Source organism: Lycium barbarum, chromosome 3, assembly GCF_019175385.1.
Source record: "Lycium barbarum isolate Lr01 chromosome 3, ASM1917538v2, whole genome shotgun sequence".
NCBI lineage: Eukaryota > Viridiplantae > Streptophyta > Magnoliopsida > Solanales > Solanaceae > Lycium > Lycium barbarum.
This window is the reverse complement of record NC_083339.1, coordinates 12326088-12344375: the sequence shown is the minus strand read 5'-3', so window position 1 is coordinate 12344375 and position 18288 is coordinate 12326088. Positions and strand designations below refer to the sequence as shown.

Genomic DNA, 18288 nt, shown 5'->3' with positions numbered 1-18288 from the left:
GGGCTTCACAAAACCATGGACTTCACAAAACCATGTGCTAAATCTTAGGTAAAATTAACAAAATGACTACCTTTTGGCAGTTTCCTATCATTTATAGCTACCTTTTAAAAATTACCATTTGTAGCTATGTTTTCCCAAATTAAGGTATTTTTTCGGATGTATTTGATGCTTATAAATACATAGTAACACAGTAAAAAATAAAACATATCCCTTGATTTAAGACCATAACGGTGGGATCAATTAATTAGCTATTAATTGATATTTTTTACCATACCCTTCCACAAAATCAGATTTTAGATTACCTTTCCATAACCATTTTCTATTCCTCCATCCAATCTTCAACATTCAAACATAAAAAATCAAAAATTCAAAATTTGAAAACATTCAACAACCAATATATTTGAAGTTTTCAATATTGATTTCGTTCTTGATTTACCCATGTATTTGATAGCATAATTAATGTATTTGATAGCATAATTAATGTATTTGAAGTTTTCAATCAAACCCCATGTATTTTATATTAAATCTCATGCATTTGTGTGATTAACAATTTGCATCACCCATGTATTTTAGCGGTAATGTATTTGAAGTTTTCAATATTGATTTCGTTTTGATTTACACATGTATTTGATAGCATAACCAATGTATTTGAAGTTACCAATCAAACCTCATGTATTTTTATATTAAATCTCATGTATTTGTGTGAGTAACAATTTGCATCACACATGTATTTGATGGATTAATTTGAACAAAATACACAAATTTATAGAAAAATTACAATGTATTTTCGTCACTCATGTATTTGAAACTAGATGAACTGATGAAATTAATTTGAACAAAATACACAAAAATATAGAAAAAATTACATAAATACACCACCAATCACAAACAATTGGTAGCTATATCATAGAACATACACAAATACATATATTTTTCATCTTCCCAAAACCCAAAAAAACCCTAGATCACCAAAAAAACCCTAGCCACAGAGCAAATGCAACTCGATCCAAATTTATGGGCACTGGTCCACAGCCCAAAAGTCTTGGCATTTACAGCTATAACTTGCCCACAATGGGAGATAAGCCGTCAACCATAATGAATGATCATTCTAGTTGGAACATCATTCACATAAAAAAAATGGAAAGGTTAATTGCCTTCTTATGTTTAATTTGTCCAAAAAGCTTGAAATCATGGAAACCAAAAAAAAATTGAGAGAGGGGCGGCCGCCACCCGTCGTGGTGGTGGTTGATAGAAGGAGAGAGAGAATTTTTTAGGGATTTGAGAAATGAAAAATCTGAAATGGGTAGTGAGTGAGAATAGAAAATGTCAAAAATTTATGAAAAATGAAAGAGAATGATAATGTATATTAAGTGATTAATATTGTTACCATTAAAAGGGGGATATGAGATTGGGAGTGCTAAATTTTAGGTGTATTTGTGCACCAGTAACTGAAAATTACTGTGTAGCTATATTAGTTAAATTCAAAAATTATTTAGTTATTATTAGTAGTTAAAACAAAAGATAGTTAATATCACTAATTATGTACTAAAAGTAGCTATAACACGTAATTTTTTCTAAATCTTATCTGTGTTTAAAATTAGTTCCTCCGACTTCCATGTAATAATAGACTGTAACTAAAATAATAAAGTATAAAAATATATTTAAGGTAATTTCGTGAATAAAGTAAAAAAAAATGTGATTTGAATTAAGGAGACCTGCTAATTAATTGAAGTAAAACTGTATTAGCATGTTGTTTATATACAAACGACTGTAACAAAATAATTATTTAAAATGAAAATAAATTGATAAAAATTTCTATTATTTAAAAATAAGGACAATTATCAATAAATTATATTAAAGTTAAAAAATGTATAAAAACAATATTTTGTACTATTTAATGACTAGGAAGCTTAAAGAAGTTAATTTTTAAATAAAGAGGGCCAAAATTGGGTGTCAACACCAAGAATTTAAGTTTTATACACCATTAATATAACAACTTTAATCTTTCTTTTTTCCCCTAATAAATCAGTGGTTTTGCACTGCCATAAACTTTCCAAAGCAATACCTAAAATGCACCAGTAATTTATAGGAAATGTAATAGGATTTTAAGTTTGGTGCACCGTCAGTGTACCTTTTTTTACACTATCAGGCAATATTGACCGCTATAGGAGGTTACCAATATTGATACTCCTATTTTTTCTCTTTTTCTAAAATTTACTCACTGAATTTTTCTTTATTCCCTTACTCTCTCTTTCCTTAAACGTCCATCTCCATCATCACGCTTTTAAATAATTGATGCGTTCTCTCTCTCTCTCTTGACTTCTTTTACCACGTAAACTTCGGTTTCTCCCTCAATCCCCCCATATTCATGAAAAACTTTTGGAAGAGGATGACTTTAGATTTCGAGGAATTCAATTTTGAATTGCATGTTTTTTTTTTCTGGAGAAAATTGTCTCTTCCTTAGATCTATTATTTTTTTTGGTTTCTCTTTGCTTTTTCTTATCGTCTCATCTCATCTTCCATTGTTAACGTATTCAACCTTAATAAAACTTCAATTCAAAAAGTTCCATCTATTAATCTAACTAAAGAGCATGGCAAAATATTGGGGAAAGTATGAAAATCCTTTTAAGATAAAGCGATCCTTTAGATACTTATAAACGGAAAGAAAAAATTCGATCACAATATATGAGGTGTTTGAAGAATTACTTGTTACGAGGTTCACAATTTTTGAAGAGTTAAAGAAATACTTCAGTAATGATCCAGAGAAAAATCATGAAAAACTCAAATTTGTAAACAACATTAGAGAAGGAATTACTTTCATTACCAACAAATAAGGAGATAATTTTGGTTAGAGTACAAGTAGGACTCAACTTTCCTTTATGCTATTTATCTTCTGTAAATTATATTTTTATTTAAAAAGGAAAACAATTAATTAATATTACTTAAGCAAGTTATTGTATATATCTTTAGAATTATCTGATGGTGTAAAAAAAGTAATACACTAACGATGCACCAAACTTAAACTCATACTACAACTATAACTTTACAAGCAGTTCTATATGCTACCAAAGTGGAAGTCCTCAGTTAAATATGGCAACTTGTCAAGCGAGCTAATATGGACCGTCTCACTAATTCACTAGTTTGACCCAAGCTCCTCTACCTGTGGATCTCATTTGGGCCACACTACAATTTTTTGTTTTAAAAGGGTAAAATGATATACAGTGGACGTTAGAAATTTGTTTGGCCCAAGTGTGGGTTTAATATCCCGAGTTGGTCGTTCGGCCCAAAGTATTACCAAGCGCTAGCCCAACAATCCATTTATTACGAAAAAAGAAAAATAGTCGTCACTAAAAGGTTCGCTACAAGAAGAACACAGTCTATTTAAGTCGCCACAAAAGATCAAAAAGTCGTCACTAATGATCGACGAAAAAAATTCATATTGAGCCTTCAAAAATATCCCAAAACATGTATAATATGTGTATAATTAGTAAGTATATGTTAATTGAGCCTTCTAGAAATATCCCAAAAGATGTATAATATGTGTATAATTAGTAAGTATACATTAATTATACACTTATTAAACAGAAATTATACACCAATGATACATTTTCTAATTATATGTTGATTATACATTTATTATAGACAAATTATACAACAATGACAAATTTTCTATACATATACTTAGGGATACATATTTTATACGATAACAATACAATTTCTACACGTATGATACATTTTTTCCAAGGGACAATCAATAAATTATAGAGATGAAGATAGTGTAATGTGTTGCCTATTCGACATGATTTTTCAGTTGTATTGACTGATTTTTTTCTTTCTGAAAATAAATTATGAGCAAATTCAATTTTGTTTTTTCTACTATAATTTAACACCTACATTTTCAGTTAAAAAAGGTGTAAAGTATTTATTGTGGATTATAAGAATGGAAAATTCAATTTTATTTTTTCTATAATGATTTTAAAACCTACATTTTCAGTTAAAAAAGGTGTAAAATACTTATTTGTGAATTATAAGAGTGGACTCTTTATAAATAGGAGTAAAAAGTTGTGAACAATTGAATAAAACATGCAACTTTTGCCAATACATCACAATTTGTGATCAATTTAAGATGATATGTAAAATTGAATAAGCAGACTTATTGAAATATCTCAACTTCTGCCTCATAGACGGAACGAATTTTTTATCATAACATATGTCCAATGGGCACCAAAACTTTAAGATCACTTATGAGGGTCATTCTTGCAAATCACTCAAAAATATATAAGCTAACCATTAGGCTTGGTTTGGTTTGGTCGAAGGGACAACAGGACCGATAATTGTAGCGTCTAAAGTTGAGACTAGCTTCAACTACATTTATCACTTAGAACCAAGCTTATCAAGTCCAAAATGTGGATAATTTATTTCAACATAATAAATGTTATTAATTAGTAGGCATTTTCTTGTTTGAATAGTGTAATCAACCTTTTAGCAAACAATTAGGTGGCCATGCTTTTGGAATAAGAAATAAGACAAGGATAAAAAACGAGGTCAATGACAGAAAATGAGAGGTTGTATTTAGTAGTAGCTGTTTGTTTCTTGTTGGGTCAGATATAAATCATTTTCTTTGGTACCATGATATAAATCAATTTCGTCAGCTATAAGGAGCTCCTCTTTTAAGGTTACACCTGACAATGGACGAGATTTTACATCCTTTTCACCCCAAAAGCTAATTTACCATGGAGATATCTTTAAATTTTGTAGCAACGTGAATGGATTTTTATACCATTATATAATTTAACATGTTGTGAAATTAAGGTTATCTTACTAATACATCGGTGAAATCTCATTTCATTCCACTTGCTCTCCTATTATATTTTGAGATTGAGGGCATATCTAGTATTCAAAATTTACTGCGATTGATATACGACTCTCGCGACCCACATATCTGACTGTTTGAAATCAAGTAAGAGATTGAATTGAAAAGACTCTTTACTATTTTTTTTTCAAAGGGAAATTGGGGAGGAGATTATAAGGTGGGGATCGAACCCTCATCAACAATGTGAAAATTCAGGAAGCCAACCAACTAAGCTACTAAGATTCCCCAAAGGCCCTTTACTATAGGTTGCGTGTTAGCACTATTTTTTGAAATAAGGAAGTCTATGTTTGATTAATAAAATAGAATGAAAAAGAAAAGGAAAGAGCGAGAAAGCATTTTTATTGTGAGTTTGTTGGCCTTATTTTCTAGATCGTTCACTCTACTAATGATATTATTTTTATTACCTTTACAACAACTTGTTAGTGTAGAATATTATTATATCTTGAATATTCTAAAGATAGAAAAGTTGGGGAAGTGGCAAATATAACCAGACCCGACTGGATTAAGGTCCAAAATTAGAAATGAAGTAAAAAGGTACTGCTCCAAATTCCAAAATATGGTAAAATGGGTAATTTCTGCAACTACCCTAAGGTGTCGTTTGGTTGGAAACAAGTTATCCCAGGATAACTTATCCTGGGATTAGTTATTCTACCCTTCCACAAGGATAAAAATAACACTACAATCCCGGGATTAGTTATACCGCAATTTTATCCCAACCAAATGTGGGATAAACTCATCTCAAATATAATCCCGAGATTATTTATCCTTATCCCTTGTACCAAATGAGCCCTAAGTTCCCTATTTTTAGAACAAAAAGTTTATTGCTAGATAGATGGTGAGATGAACAATCTCCATTCGAGACTTGTAGTCACCCACCCCACCCCCCAAAAATAAAAAATAAAAAAAATGAAGTGTTTCTTGTTGATAGAAGTTTCTTTTAATTAGAACTCCCTTGCAGAAACTATAATCAAAGATTAACCAGTTAATTATAATTGTAGCTATTTGAATTCTAGTCTTGCTTTTGGAGCAAACACATTTTACTCACCTTTCCCTATCATGATTATTGAAGATAAGTATTGATCAACACACAGACGTTCTACATTTGTCTACTTAATTCAAAAGTAAACCCAAAATGCATAAAATTATGGCTTTTTAATAGACATTTTTGTTAAGTATTATCAATTTCATTCCTTTCAATCTAATGCTAGCGTCATTAAGGACAAATGATGTATTACACCAAGTTTAAAAGTAGACATGCCAAAATTTTAGAGTTAAGTGTGGCATTTTACAATTGCATATCAAGTATCCCAAGGCAAAGAAGAATACTAACTTATATACACTGACGGTCTAACACTATCGTTACATTTACCTTGCTATAAGTTATAACATGCCATTTACTACATATCTATATTACCAATTAGACTTATTACAGTGAGTTACATATTATTGAAAGTCGTCATAACCTGATAGTGTAAAAAAGTTATACATAATTAGTGCACATAAGTCAAACTCAGAAAAGAAATTATCCCAAGTTTGTGATATGTTAAAGGTCGATCGGGGAAACATACCTTTATAAAATAATAACGAGATGTCATTGGCCTGTGCTAGTACGGGCCCAACATTTTGCGTTAAATATTACCTTCGGGTAAAAAATATAATGTCTTAAGCTTTAATACATTCATCAAGAAACAAGTCAATAACATTAATTATAAAGGTATTTGAATAAGTTATTCTATAGCATTTTTATATATATGCAAATTAGCATGGAAAGATTTTAAAAAATTGTATATATCTTTTATTACTGTACCGGTTAATGAGTACCATTTTATGCTTAAACTCCCCTTTTGGGACCGAGTGGACTATCCTAAGATTAAAACAAAAAAAGATTTGTTTATTGAACAAAATAACTTCATTTTAAAAAAAATTAACTACTGTATAGTGTTAGTACAAAGATTATACCATCAGAGACAACAAAGGGTCACAATACATTAGTTTGATGTAGAAGCTTGACAATAATGTTCATCAACCATTTCTCGACTTGTTTGTGCGCCATCATAGTTCATTTAATTTATATCCTTCACTTTTTTGTCCATTTTTAGTAGTGAGAAATGTTAATCTTCGTTGTATCACTACAATTTGATAGAATGCCTCGGATGATGTCTGCATGAAAAGTTTTCTAGTGCTAAACATACATAAAAATCTATTTGCTTTATTCATGCATTTGTATTTATGTTACAAGTCTAACAAAAAAAAAAAAAAAAGACATTAAGCATTTATTCTGCAAGCAATACTTTCTTTTTTTGGCACAAAGAAAATCATAATAATATTCTAATTTTATTTTCTCAAATCTAAAACTATACGACGAACTAATCAATAAATTTTTAAAATAGCTAATTAAATTTTCATTTTTTGTGTTAAAGCATAAATCATATGTGATTGGTTATCATATTCAATTCTTTAATATAAACAATTAAAAAAAAGAATTAAGAGACTTTCGTAGAATAATAGTTGATTCTCATCTTCACCAAAAATGTTACATAATTAGTTGTATTAAGTGAGTATTAGTTTTATCGTAGAAAATCAAAGTTATGAATTTAAGTTCTACTTTCAAAATGATTAATTCATCTTCTAGATTACTAACTTTCAAATGCTATTACAATTTTCGTCATGAGCGGAGCACAGGAAGATTAATTTGAATCCTCTTCGCTGTGTGCCATTCTCGTACATGAGTTAATTGTAATTTGGTTGGATTTCCATCAGTGTTACTTAAATCTTCCGTTGTAAAATTAGGAACAAGTGAAAGTACACAGGAGGGAGACAAAAAGTGAAGATAAGGACTGTAGGAGTTCCTGTTGGGCTAATTTTACTACATGCCCTATTTGTTTTTTGATATACAGTAGCTAACAAAAATAAATGCATTGTCAGTAGAATAGCAGCCATGTGAGTATAAAAGGGCTGCAAGGTATAAAAGATACGGGATCCAGATGAAAAAAAGTAATTGCCCTCTGGGTTTTTTGTCCAATACAGGAAAACATACACCGACAAAGCATTCTAGTACGATATCTTTCGACTAGTGTTTTAACGCAGTAAAATATTGTGTTATAGAACTCAGTAAAAAAAAAAAAATTGGCTAACTTTATTTTTTGCAACACTTAGTGTTTTTTTTTCCATACTTTGACCAATGATTAGTCGTGTGCCAAGACTCCGAAACGTCAATATTTTATATAGAACCTGATATTTTTTTCTGCGTACAATAACGTAGGCTCAATACATCAAGGATACGTAAATGTTCAAATCGTCATTTTAGGGGTTGAAAAGGTGCCCGAAGTAAGTTTTGTTTGAAAACTTTAGATTTAAGTCCTTTAACACAGTAAAATATTGCGTTATAGAATCCAGTAAAAAAAAATTCTATAACACAGTATTTTACTGCGTTATAGAAACAATAAAAAAAAAAAAATTGGCCAACTTTATTTTTTGCAACACTTTAGTGTTTTTTTTTCATACTTTGATCAACGATTAGTCGTGTGTCAAGAAACGTCAATATTTTATATAGAACCTGATATTTTTTTCTGCGTACAATAACGTAGGCTCAATACATCAAGGATACGTAACGTTCGAATCGTCATTTTATGGGTTGAAAAGGTACCCGAAGTAAGTTTTGTTTGAAAACTTTAGATTTAAGTGTTCTATTTTTATAAGGTTATTTTAGTCAACTTTATATGTCGAGAAAATTAGTCAGCTTTATTTTGAAAAATTGAAACCACAAAAGTGAAATTGACATTCACAGCTACATTGCCCCGGAATTTTTACGTTGAAATCTATTGCGTATCATCATATTATAAGTAAAGAAAACTAAAAACTTCAAGCCAATTTGGGGAAAAATTGAAATTGAATAGGATAACAAGTGTTTTTTTTTTTAAAATCGGCTCGGCCTAACCGCCTTGCGGCAGTCCGCGTAGATCTCGAAAAAATACGCAAGATAAAAAAAAAAAAAAAATCGCGTAAACGGACATACCAGTTCAAAGTTATGACCATCTAAAGTTTGATCACTTTACAACTAGTTTTTCTACCTATATTTTTTAGAATTAGATTTATATTCAAAATAAAGTTATGTCCTAATTAAAAAATAACACGCTTAAATCAAAACCTTAAAAAATAAAACTTTTAAACATAAAGTTTTCAAATTAAACTTACTTCGGGTACCTTTTCAACCCCTAAAACGACGATCCGAACGTTTACGTATCCTTGATGTATTGAGCCTACATTATAGTACGCAGGAAAAAATATCAGGTTCTATATAAAATATTGACTTTTTGGAGTCTTGACACACGACTAATCAAAGTATGAAAAAAACACTAAGTGTTGCAAAGAAAATATTTATTAAAATAAGATGTTGCGATCTTTTTATGGAAAAAAACACTAAGTGTTCCTTAAGTGCGTTATTTTTTTAATGCGTAACTTTATTTAGAATATGTTGCAAAAAAAAAAAAAATCGCGTAAATCGGACGTCCGAGCGCAAAAAATCTCGTATATTCGAAAGAAAGTTACGCTTTAAAAAAATAATATACTTAAATCTAAACCTTAAAAATAAAAACTTTAAGCTTATGACAACAAGTCTTCAAACAAAAATGGACGTCTATGTATATAGAATACTTAAACCTAAAGTTTTCAAGCAAAACTTACTTCGGGCACCTTTTCAACCCCTAAAATGACGATCCGAACGTTTACGTATCCTTGATGTATTGAGCTTACATTATTATACGCAGAAAAAAAATATCAGGTTCTATATAAAATATTAACGTTTCGGAGTCTTGACACACGATTAATCGTTGGTCAAAGTATGGAAAAACACATTAAAGTGTTGCAAAAAATAAAGTTGGCCAATTTTTTTTTTTTACTGTTTCTATAACGCAGTAAAATACTGTGTTATAGAATTTTTTTTTTTTTAGTGGTTCTATAACGCAGTATTTTACTGCGTTAAAGGACTTAACCGCGCCGTTACGGTTAAGTCCTTTAGCGCAGTAAATTACTGCGCTAAAGGTAATTATGTCATCTTTTTTTTGTCGGGGTATTTTGGTTCAAAAGATTTTTTTTTTTGGGTCATTTTGGTTCCGGACTCCACTTTATGATGCTCAGTAGTGGAAGTTACCTTTTTGCGCCCATATGATAGATTTAAAAGACATTGCTACCCTTGGTCGTTCCATTGCTTCACACTTTACTACTATATAGAAGCACCAGTTGGGGTGCTTTTTCGTCGTCCGTTGTGGGCATTAAAAAAAAAAAAAAAAATTTGGGCCCCATATTAAACAGGCCCATAAAAAAAATTGTAACAAAAAAAAATGTAGGCCCCATATATATTAAACAACAACTAATATAAAAAAAATTATGGGCCCTTCCATATAGTAATAATATATATCCGTGCCAATTTAATTTTAAAAAAATTGTGGGCCCCATATATATTAAACAACAACTAATATTAAAAAAATAGTGCAAATTAATAATGTCAAAAAAAAAAGTGCACCCCATATTAAAAAATCAAACAATATTCATGTAATTTCCCAAAAAAATAAAATTGTGGGCCTTTCTATATAGTAGTAATATATTCGTTCCAATTTAATTAAAAACATATTGGGCCCCATATATATTAAACAACAACTAATATTAATAAAAATAGTGCAAATTAATAATGTAAAAAAAAACGTGCACCCCATATTAAAAAATCAAACAATATTCATGTAATTTCCAAAGTATCTCATTAAGTTAATAATGATGGATTCATTGCCACGTGCGTATTCGTAGCAAACACTAATTTAATAAAGTTTTAAATACGGAGCACAAACTACAATGTTATATTAATCGTGTTTTGAACATAGTATCCCATATTAACAAAATCAAGCAATATATATATAAAAAAAAAGTGAATCCCATATTAAAAAAACAAACAATGTCAAAAAAAAAAGTGCAAAAAAAAATTGTGGGCCCCATAATTCTAATATATATATATATATATATATATATATATATATATATATATATATATATATATATATATATATATGCATAAAAATAGTGCAAATTAATAATGTCAAAAAAAAAGTGCACCCCATATTAAATATATATATATATAAAAAAAAAATTGTGGGCCCTTCTATATAGTAGTAATATATCCGTTTCAATTTAATTTAAAAAAATTGTGGGCCCCATATATATTTAACAACAACTAATATTAAAAAATAGTACAAATTAATAATGTAAAAAAAAAAAGTGCACCCTATATTAAAAAATCAAACAATATTCATGTAATTTCCAAAGTATCTCATTAAGTTAATAATGATGGATTCATTCCCACGTGCATATTCGTAGCAAACACTAATATAATAAAGTTTTAAATACGGAGCACAAACTATAATATTATATTAATCGTGTTTTGAGCATAGTGTCCCATATTGACAAAATCAAGCAATATATATTAAAAAAAAAAAAGTGAATCCCATATTAAAAAACAAACAATGTCAAAAAAAAATTGTGGGCCCCATAATTCTAATATATATATATATATATATATATATGCGCATAAAAATAGTGAAAATTAATAATGTCCAGAAAAAAAACACACCCCATATATATATATATATATATATATGCATAAAAATAGTGCAAATTAATAATGTCAAAAAAAAGTGCACCCCATATTAAAAAAACAAACAATATTCATGTAATTTCTAAAGTATCTCATTAAGTCAATAATGATGGATTCATTGCCACGTGCGTATTCGTAACAAACACTAATATAATAAAATTTTAAATACGGAGCACAAAATATAATGTTATGTTAATCGTGTTTTGAACATAGTATCCCATGTTGACAAAATCAAGCAATATATATAAAAAAAAGTGAATCCCATATTAAAAAAACAAACAATGTAAAATAAAAAAGTGCAAACTTTGTATTCGTAGCAAACACTACTATAATAAAGTTTTAGATACGGAGCACAAATTACAATGTTATATCAATCGTGTTTTGAACATAGTATATATATATTATATGCATAAAAATAGTGCAAACTAATAATGTATCAAGCAATATCAAAAAAAAAAAAGTGAACCCCATATTAAAAAAAATATAATGTTAAAAAAAAAAGTGCTGGCTTTGTATTAGTAGCAAACACTAATATAATAACGTTTTAGATATGGAGCACAAACTACAATGTTATATTAATCGTGTTTTAAACATAGTATATGTATATATATTATATGCATAAAAATAGTACAAACTAATAATGTCCAAATAAAAAGTGTGGGCCCCATAATTCTAATATATATATATATATATATATATATATATATATATATATATATATATATATATATATATCCGTTCCAATTTAATTTTAAAAAAAATTGTGGGCCCCATATATATTAAACAACAACTAATATTAAAAAAATAGTGCAAATTAATAATGTAAAAAAAAAGTGTACCCCATATTAAAAAATCAAACAATATTCATATAATTTCCAAAGTATCTCATTAAGTCAATAATGATGGATTCTTTGCCACGTGCGTATTCATAACAAACACTAATATGATAAAGTTTTAAATACGGAGCACAAACTACAATGTTATATTAATCGTGTTTTGAACATAGTATCCCATATTGACAAAATCAAGCAATATATATATAAAAAAAGTGAATCCCATATTAACAAAACAAACAATGTAAAAAAAAAAAAAAAGTGCAAAAAAAATATTGTGGGCCCCATAATTCTAATATATATATATATATATATATATATATATATATATATATGCATAAAAATAGTACAAATTAATAATGTTAAAAAAAAAGTGCGCTCCGTATTAAAAAATCAAACAGTATTCATGTAATTTTTCCAAAGTATCTCATTAAGTCAATAATGATGGATTCATTGCCACGTGCGTATCAATCCATTAGTCGGAGCAAATGAAATTCCTTTTCTTCAAAAAGTTAAGTAGTCAAACCATACAGTTTTCTTTCTTTTTTTATATTAGCCTGAGATCTAATCTAGATATTAAACTGTTATATTTGTTATTCCGCCATGTCATTTATTTGTTATGTTCACTAAAATAAATATACTTAAAATATTTATATTTTAAAATAAGATAGAATTTAATTACTTCTTTATTTTTATTGTTACTCTAATAAATGTGAAAAGAGATTAATGTCGTAAAAAAAATATATCAAATGGAGATCAAATAATGAATAAGGTAAATTAGTAAAATTACAATTCTAATCGACGTTTTCTTAAAAAACTATGCAAAAGACAACATGACAAGTAAAATGAGCTAAACCGAGAATATTTACCAAAAATTAAAAAATAGTATTTAATAGAAAATCAATTTCTACTTTGTTTCGTCTTAAACATGTAAAATTAATTTAATAATTTGAATTAGAATTATCCAAATCAAAATTTGGTAAAAAGGAAAATAGTTTCCATTTAAACAAGTCTTCTCTTTTAAAAAATATTAATAAATTTGCCGATTTTATATTCGTAGCAAACATTAATATAATAAAATTTTAGATACGGAGCACAAACTACAATATTATATTAATCGTGTTTTGAACAAACACTTTAGATTATAATGCATTTATATATATGTAGTTGTCTTTAAATAGTGATTATATATATATATATATATATATATATATATATATATATATATATATAATCACTATTCAAAGACAACTACATATATATAAATGCATTATAATCTAAAGTGTTGGGACCGTGCGCAGCACGAGCATAGGCCGTCTAGTACTTATAGAGGAACGGTGTTCAAGGAAATCTTATTATATGTAGTTAGTTTATGGTGGGTGAATATTTAATACAAACAACATATATGAAAACTTAGTTGAGGTAAATAATTAATACTAACAACAGATATGAAAACGTAGTTTAACTGGCTCATTCCTCTTGGTCAGGATCTTGACATTCAACCACAGAATAATACTAAAACAGAACAAGGGGGTTTAGGAAAGATTTGAACTTTTTAACTACAACAACAGGGATATTTATTTGTCCGTACAAGTTGATGATATTAAGGTCGTCTTGGTAATAATAAAATATTACACCGAACATGTTAAGCAAAGCATTTTACTTTATCAACACTCTAAAATTAAGGTCGACCAACAGCAAAAATGAAACCTTTCTAATATTCAAACAATTTCAATTAATCTTTTCTTCTTTTCATAATAATTCAATAATATTACCTAATCATGTCCCTATATATAGTCCCCTAAATATTGTAATATCATACACAAAAATAATCAACCAAGACACAATGGGCTACTGTAATCTTTCTTGTTCAACTTCTATGGCAGCAACTTTGCTCTTCGGATTTGCCATATTTTGGCTATTGCCTCAATCTGCATTTTGCATGACTAGGCATTATACATTCAATGTAAGTAAAACTTCATTTTACTTCTCCTGATTTTTCTATTGTCATTGAAACTAAATACATTTTGTTTCATGTCTATTCTTATAGATTGTGAAGCATAACGTAACTAGATTATGCACCACAAAGAGCATAGTTAGCGTGAATGGGCGTTATCCTGGCCCTCGTCTTCTTGCAAGAGAAGGTGATCGAGTGATCGTTAAGGTGGTTAACCGCGTATCCAACAATATCACTATTCACTGGTAAGAAATTAGAGAACATGAAAACAAAGTATCGAATAAGTTAATTCAAACAAGATTTATACTGAATATACAACCAGGCTTCTCTATAACAACTAAACAACCATATTTTCTGTGGAACCGATCTTTCACGTTATGTTATATTATATGTACTTTACAACAACATTTCACCATAGCAGCAAAAAAATATCGTCACAAACGACATTGTTATAGAGAGGTTTGACTGTATACTTACTATAGTACTGTTTTGTGATGTGCAGGCATGGAATTAGGCAACTTACAAGCGGATGGGCGGATGGACCAGCATACGTTACACAATGTCCGATACAAACTAACCAGAGCTACACATATAACTTCACGATCACCGGTCAGAGAGGAACTCTGTTCTGGCATGCTCATATTTCATGGCTGAGAGCAACAGTTTATGGACCTATTATCATCCTGCCACAGCGCAACGAGTCCTATCCATTTAAGAAACCTTACAAGCAAATTCCAATCTTATTTGGTTAGTATCATAAACCAGAACCACTTTTTACATTAGTTGACACAAGTATTAATGTTCTGTTTTTTGTTCAGGGGAATGGTGGAATGTAGACCCTGAGGCTGTAATTAACCAAGCTCTTCAGACAGGAGCTGGTCCAAATGTTTCAGATGCATACACCTTCAATGGCCTCCCAGGACCCTTGTATAATTGTTCCTCTAAAGGTATAATAAACGATGTTGCTCAGACTCTCCAAAAATGATGTTGAACCTGTGTTAGGTCCTCCTACAGTGCACGACTTTTGGAGGATTCGACACGCATCCGGTGACATCTTTGAACAGTCTGAGCAACATTGATAATCAATGGCTATAATGACATACACAATGTTTCAATACTAGCATGGGACTATGGAAGATGCTCAGAATCCAAAGCAAATAAAGGCAACATACTTTTTGCCTTCCATTATAAAGAATCATCATCATAGTCATGCGCCTTTCGGAGTGCATTATTACACAACTCATATTACTTTCTCAGCACTTAAGGTTAATGATAATAACGTTGTTTACATGCAACATTTAAGAACATAGTGACTGAGATTTAAAATCTTAAGACTTGCATTATTACACTTTTTTTTCCTTATAAAAAAATGATTTAAAATCTTAAGACAAGTTAGGGTGAGCATTAATCCAATATTATGTTAATTACGACAGTACTAACATCAATTTCAAATTAACGTATCATGTTTCCTACAATCTTTATTCAGATACATTCAAGCTGAAGGTGAAGCCGGGAAAGACTTACATGCTACGTTTGATCAACGCTGCAATGAATGATGAGCTGTTCTTCAGCATTGCCAATCATACCCTCACTATCGTTGAAGTAGATGCTGTTTACACCAAACCATTTAACACAAATGTACTATTTATCACCCCTGGCCAAACCACCAATGTTCTTCTTAGAACAAAGCCGTATTACCCGAATGCCACCTTCCTAATGGCGGCTCGGCCATACTTCACCGGCCAAGGAACGTTTGACAACTCCACTGTTGCTGGAATCCTAGAATATGAGCTCCCCTTAAATAGTTCTCCCACAAACAAAAATAAAATCAAGATTTTTAAACCAACCCTACCAAATATCACTTCAACAAGTTTTGTTGCCAATTATACCAAGAAACTCCGTAGCTTAGCCAGCATTCGGTTCCCAGCAAACGTTCCACAAAGTGTTAACAAGCGTTTTCTCTTTACAGTAGGACTTGGCTCGAGCCCCTGCCCTAAAAACATGACTTGTCAAGGACCTAATGGCACAAAATTTGCAGCATCGGTGAACAATATATCTTTTGCTCTTCCACAAACAGCACTGCTGCAATCTCACTATTTTGGACAGTCTAATGGGGTTTACACCACAGATTTTCCGACCAGCCCTATAAATCCATTCAACTATACAGGAACATCACCAAACAACACTTTAGTAACCAATGCAACAAAGCTTGTTGTCTTGCCATTTAATTCGAGTGTTGAGGTTGTGCTGCAGGACACCAGCATTCTCGGCGCTGAAAGTCACCCCCTTCACCTCCACGGTTACAATTTCTTCGTTGTTGGTGAAGGATTTGGTAACTATGATCCTAATAAAGACCCTGCCAACTTCAATCTCAAGGACCCTGTAGAGAGGAACACATTCGGTGTCCCTGCTGGTGGATGGGTTGCTTTTAGATTCTTTGCAGACAATCCAGGTAACAACTTTATCCTTAACACACATGAATACAGATCTCTCTATAACAGTCATATTTTCTGTGAAACCAACCTTTCATGTTATGTTGTATTATATATTCTCTATAACAACATTTCGCTATCTCAACTAAAAAATATGAGAACAAACGATGATGTTATAAAGAGGTTTGACTGTAACAATTTTCTTCAATGGAAATGATGATCCTAAAAGTGTGAATATGAAACAGGAGTATGGTTCATGCATTGCCATTTTGATGTGCACACAAGTTGGGGATTGAGGATGGCTTGGTTGGTGTTAGACGGGCCGTTACCGAGTCAAAAGCTGCTTCCTCCACCTTCAGATCTTCCAAAATGTTGAACAAGAACTGAAGTTCAACGGCTCGCTTTGCAATTTCATGAGTGTTTTCATCTCCTTTTTTTTTTTTTGGTGTGTGTTCCGGCTAATTTTTGTTCATTAAATTAATGTGTTATTCTTTTCTGTTACATTTGAACTGTCAACAATTTTTTTTCACTAATTCGACAAAACTATTCTGCATCAAGACTTTCAACACGTCTCTTAAACGTTCACTTCAAGTCCTTCATATCGAATGGTTTCATTTCTTCAAAATTTTGGAGAGCAAAAAAGATTCTAATCTGATGCAGAAAACTTTGGAAGTGTATAAAGTTACAGAGAAACAATAATTAACATGTAGAAGTCTTCTTAGTGTAATGGACTTAAAAGAAAAAAAGAATCCATGAAATGAAAGGATCAATGAGCACTTTTTACAATGACTAGCAATTGAATCAAATACTCCTATAGAGTAATACAATGGCTATATAAACTAAATGAGAAGTCCAAAAAAGTTGTTGAAACAAGGGACCAAGCTTACCAACATTCTAGATTTGAAACTTTAGAATGGTTTTAAGGGAAAAGGGTCATATTTACCCCTTTATTATTCGAAATTGGATCAATTTTACCTTCCGTGCAAATAAGTCCCTGCCACTAGCCAAGTGGACACCAAATCCCACATGACACTGACATTTTAATGAGGTGAACGCTACGTGACATGCCACCTCACCTCCCAACCTATTTTACTCCTTACCCCTCCACTTCCTCTTCAACCACTAGCAACCCCCCCCCCAACCCACACCCCACTACCAACATCAATATCACCATTTTAACCACCTTCACATTCATTCAACCATAGATCCTTCCTCCGCCGCACAACCACCTTAATATAAATCACCATGATTAAATTAACTTAACTAATAATGATGCGAATTCAAGCAATGCGAAAATGAAAAGTAATAAGAAGAAGCTAAGGAAAGGGAAAAACTATAGATTCTCATTCATACTCCAATTCTCTGCTTCAACCAGTACATAAACCCAGCTAAGACATCCACAAAGCTTGACTTAGCTGAGGGACTGAATATGATCAAAATAGAAACTATAATAATATAATTGCGTAATATATGGAACCTTTACTTATAAACATAAGGGACTAGTGTGTAAACCGACAAAACTTATAACTAAGTCCAACAACCTGTAATGTATG

General features: G+C 30.4%; 1 protein-coding gene and 1 pseudogene across 1 annotated transcript; both read left to right on the top strand.

Annotated features, from left to right (window-relative positions):
• The window catches only part of LOC132630313 (uncharacterized), a 109621-nt pseudogene that overhangs the window by 71539 nt on the left and 19794 nt on the right, over positions 1–18288 (top strand).
• LOC132630397 (laccase-17-like) lies at positions 14154–17301 on the top strand. The gene is made up of 6 exons (XM_060345977.1): positions 14154–14312; positions 14397–14548; positions 14806–15050; positions 15122–15250; positions 15790–16755; positions 16981–17301. Exons 1-6 carry the CDS (start codon positions 14193–14195, stop codon positions 17109–17111), a joined length of 1743 nt encoding a protein of 580 aa, XP_060201960.1. The 5' UTR covers positions 14154–14192; the 3' UTR covers positions 17112–17301.

What these genes read in the sequence shown, in the direction of transcription:
- LOC132630397 (XM_060345977.1), top strand. Translation starts at nt 14,193, where the DNA reads ATGGGCTACTGTAATCTTTCTTGTTCAACTTCTATGGCAGCAACTTTG. An exon ending in CTAGGCATTATACATTCAAT is followed by an intron (nt 14,313 to 14,396) that starts GTAAGTAAAACT and finishes CTATTCTTATAG; the next exon opens with ATTGTGAAGCATAACGTAAC. An exon ending in GCAAATTCCAATCTTATTTG is followed by an intron (nt 15,051 to 15,121) that starts GTTAGTATCATA and finishes TTTTTTGTTCAG; the next exon opens with GGGAATGGTGGAATGTAGAC.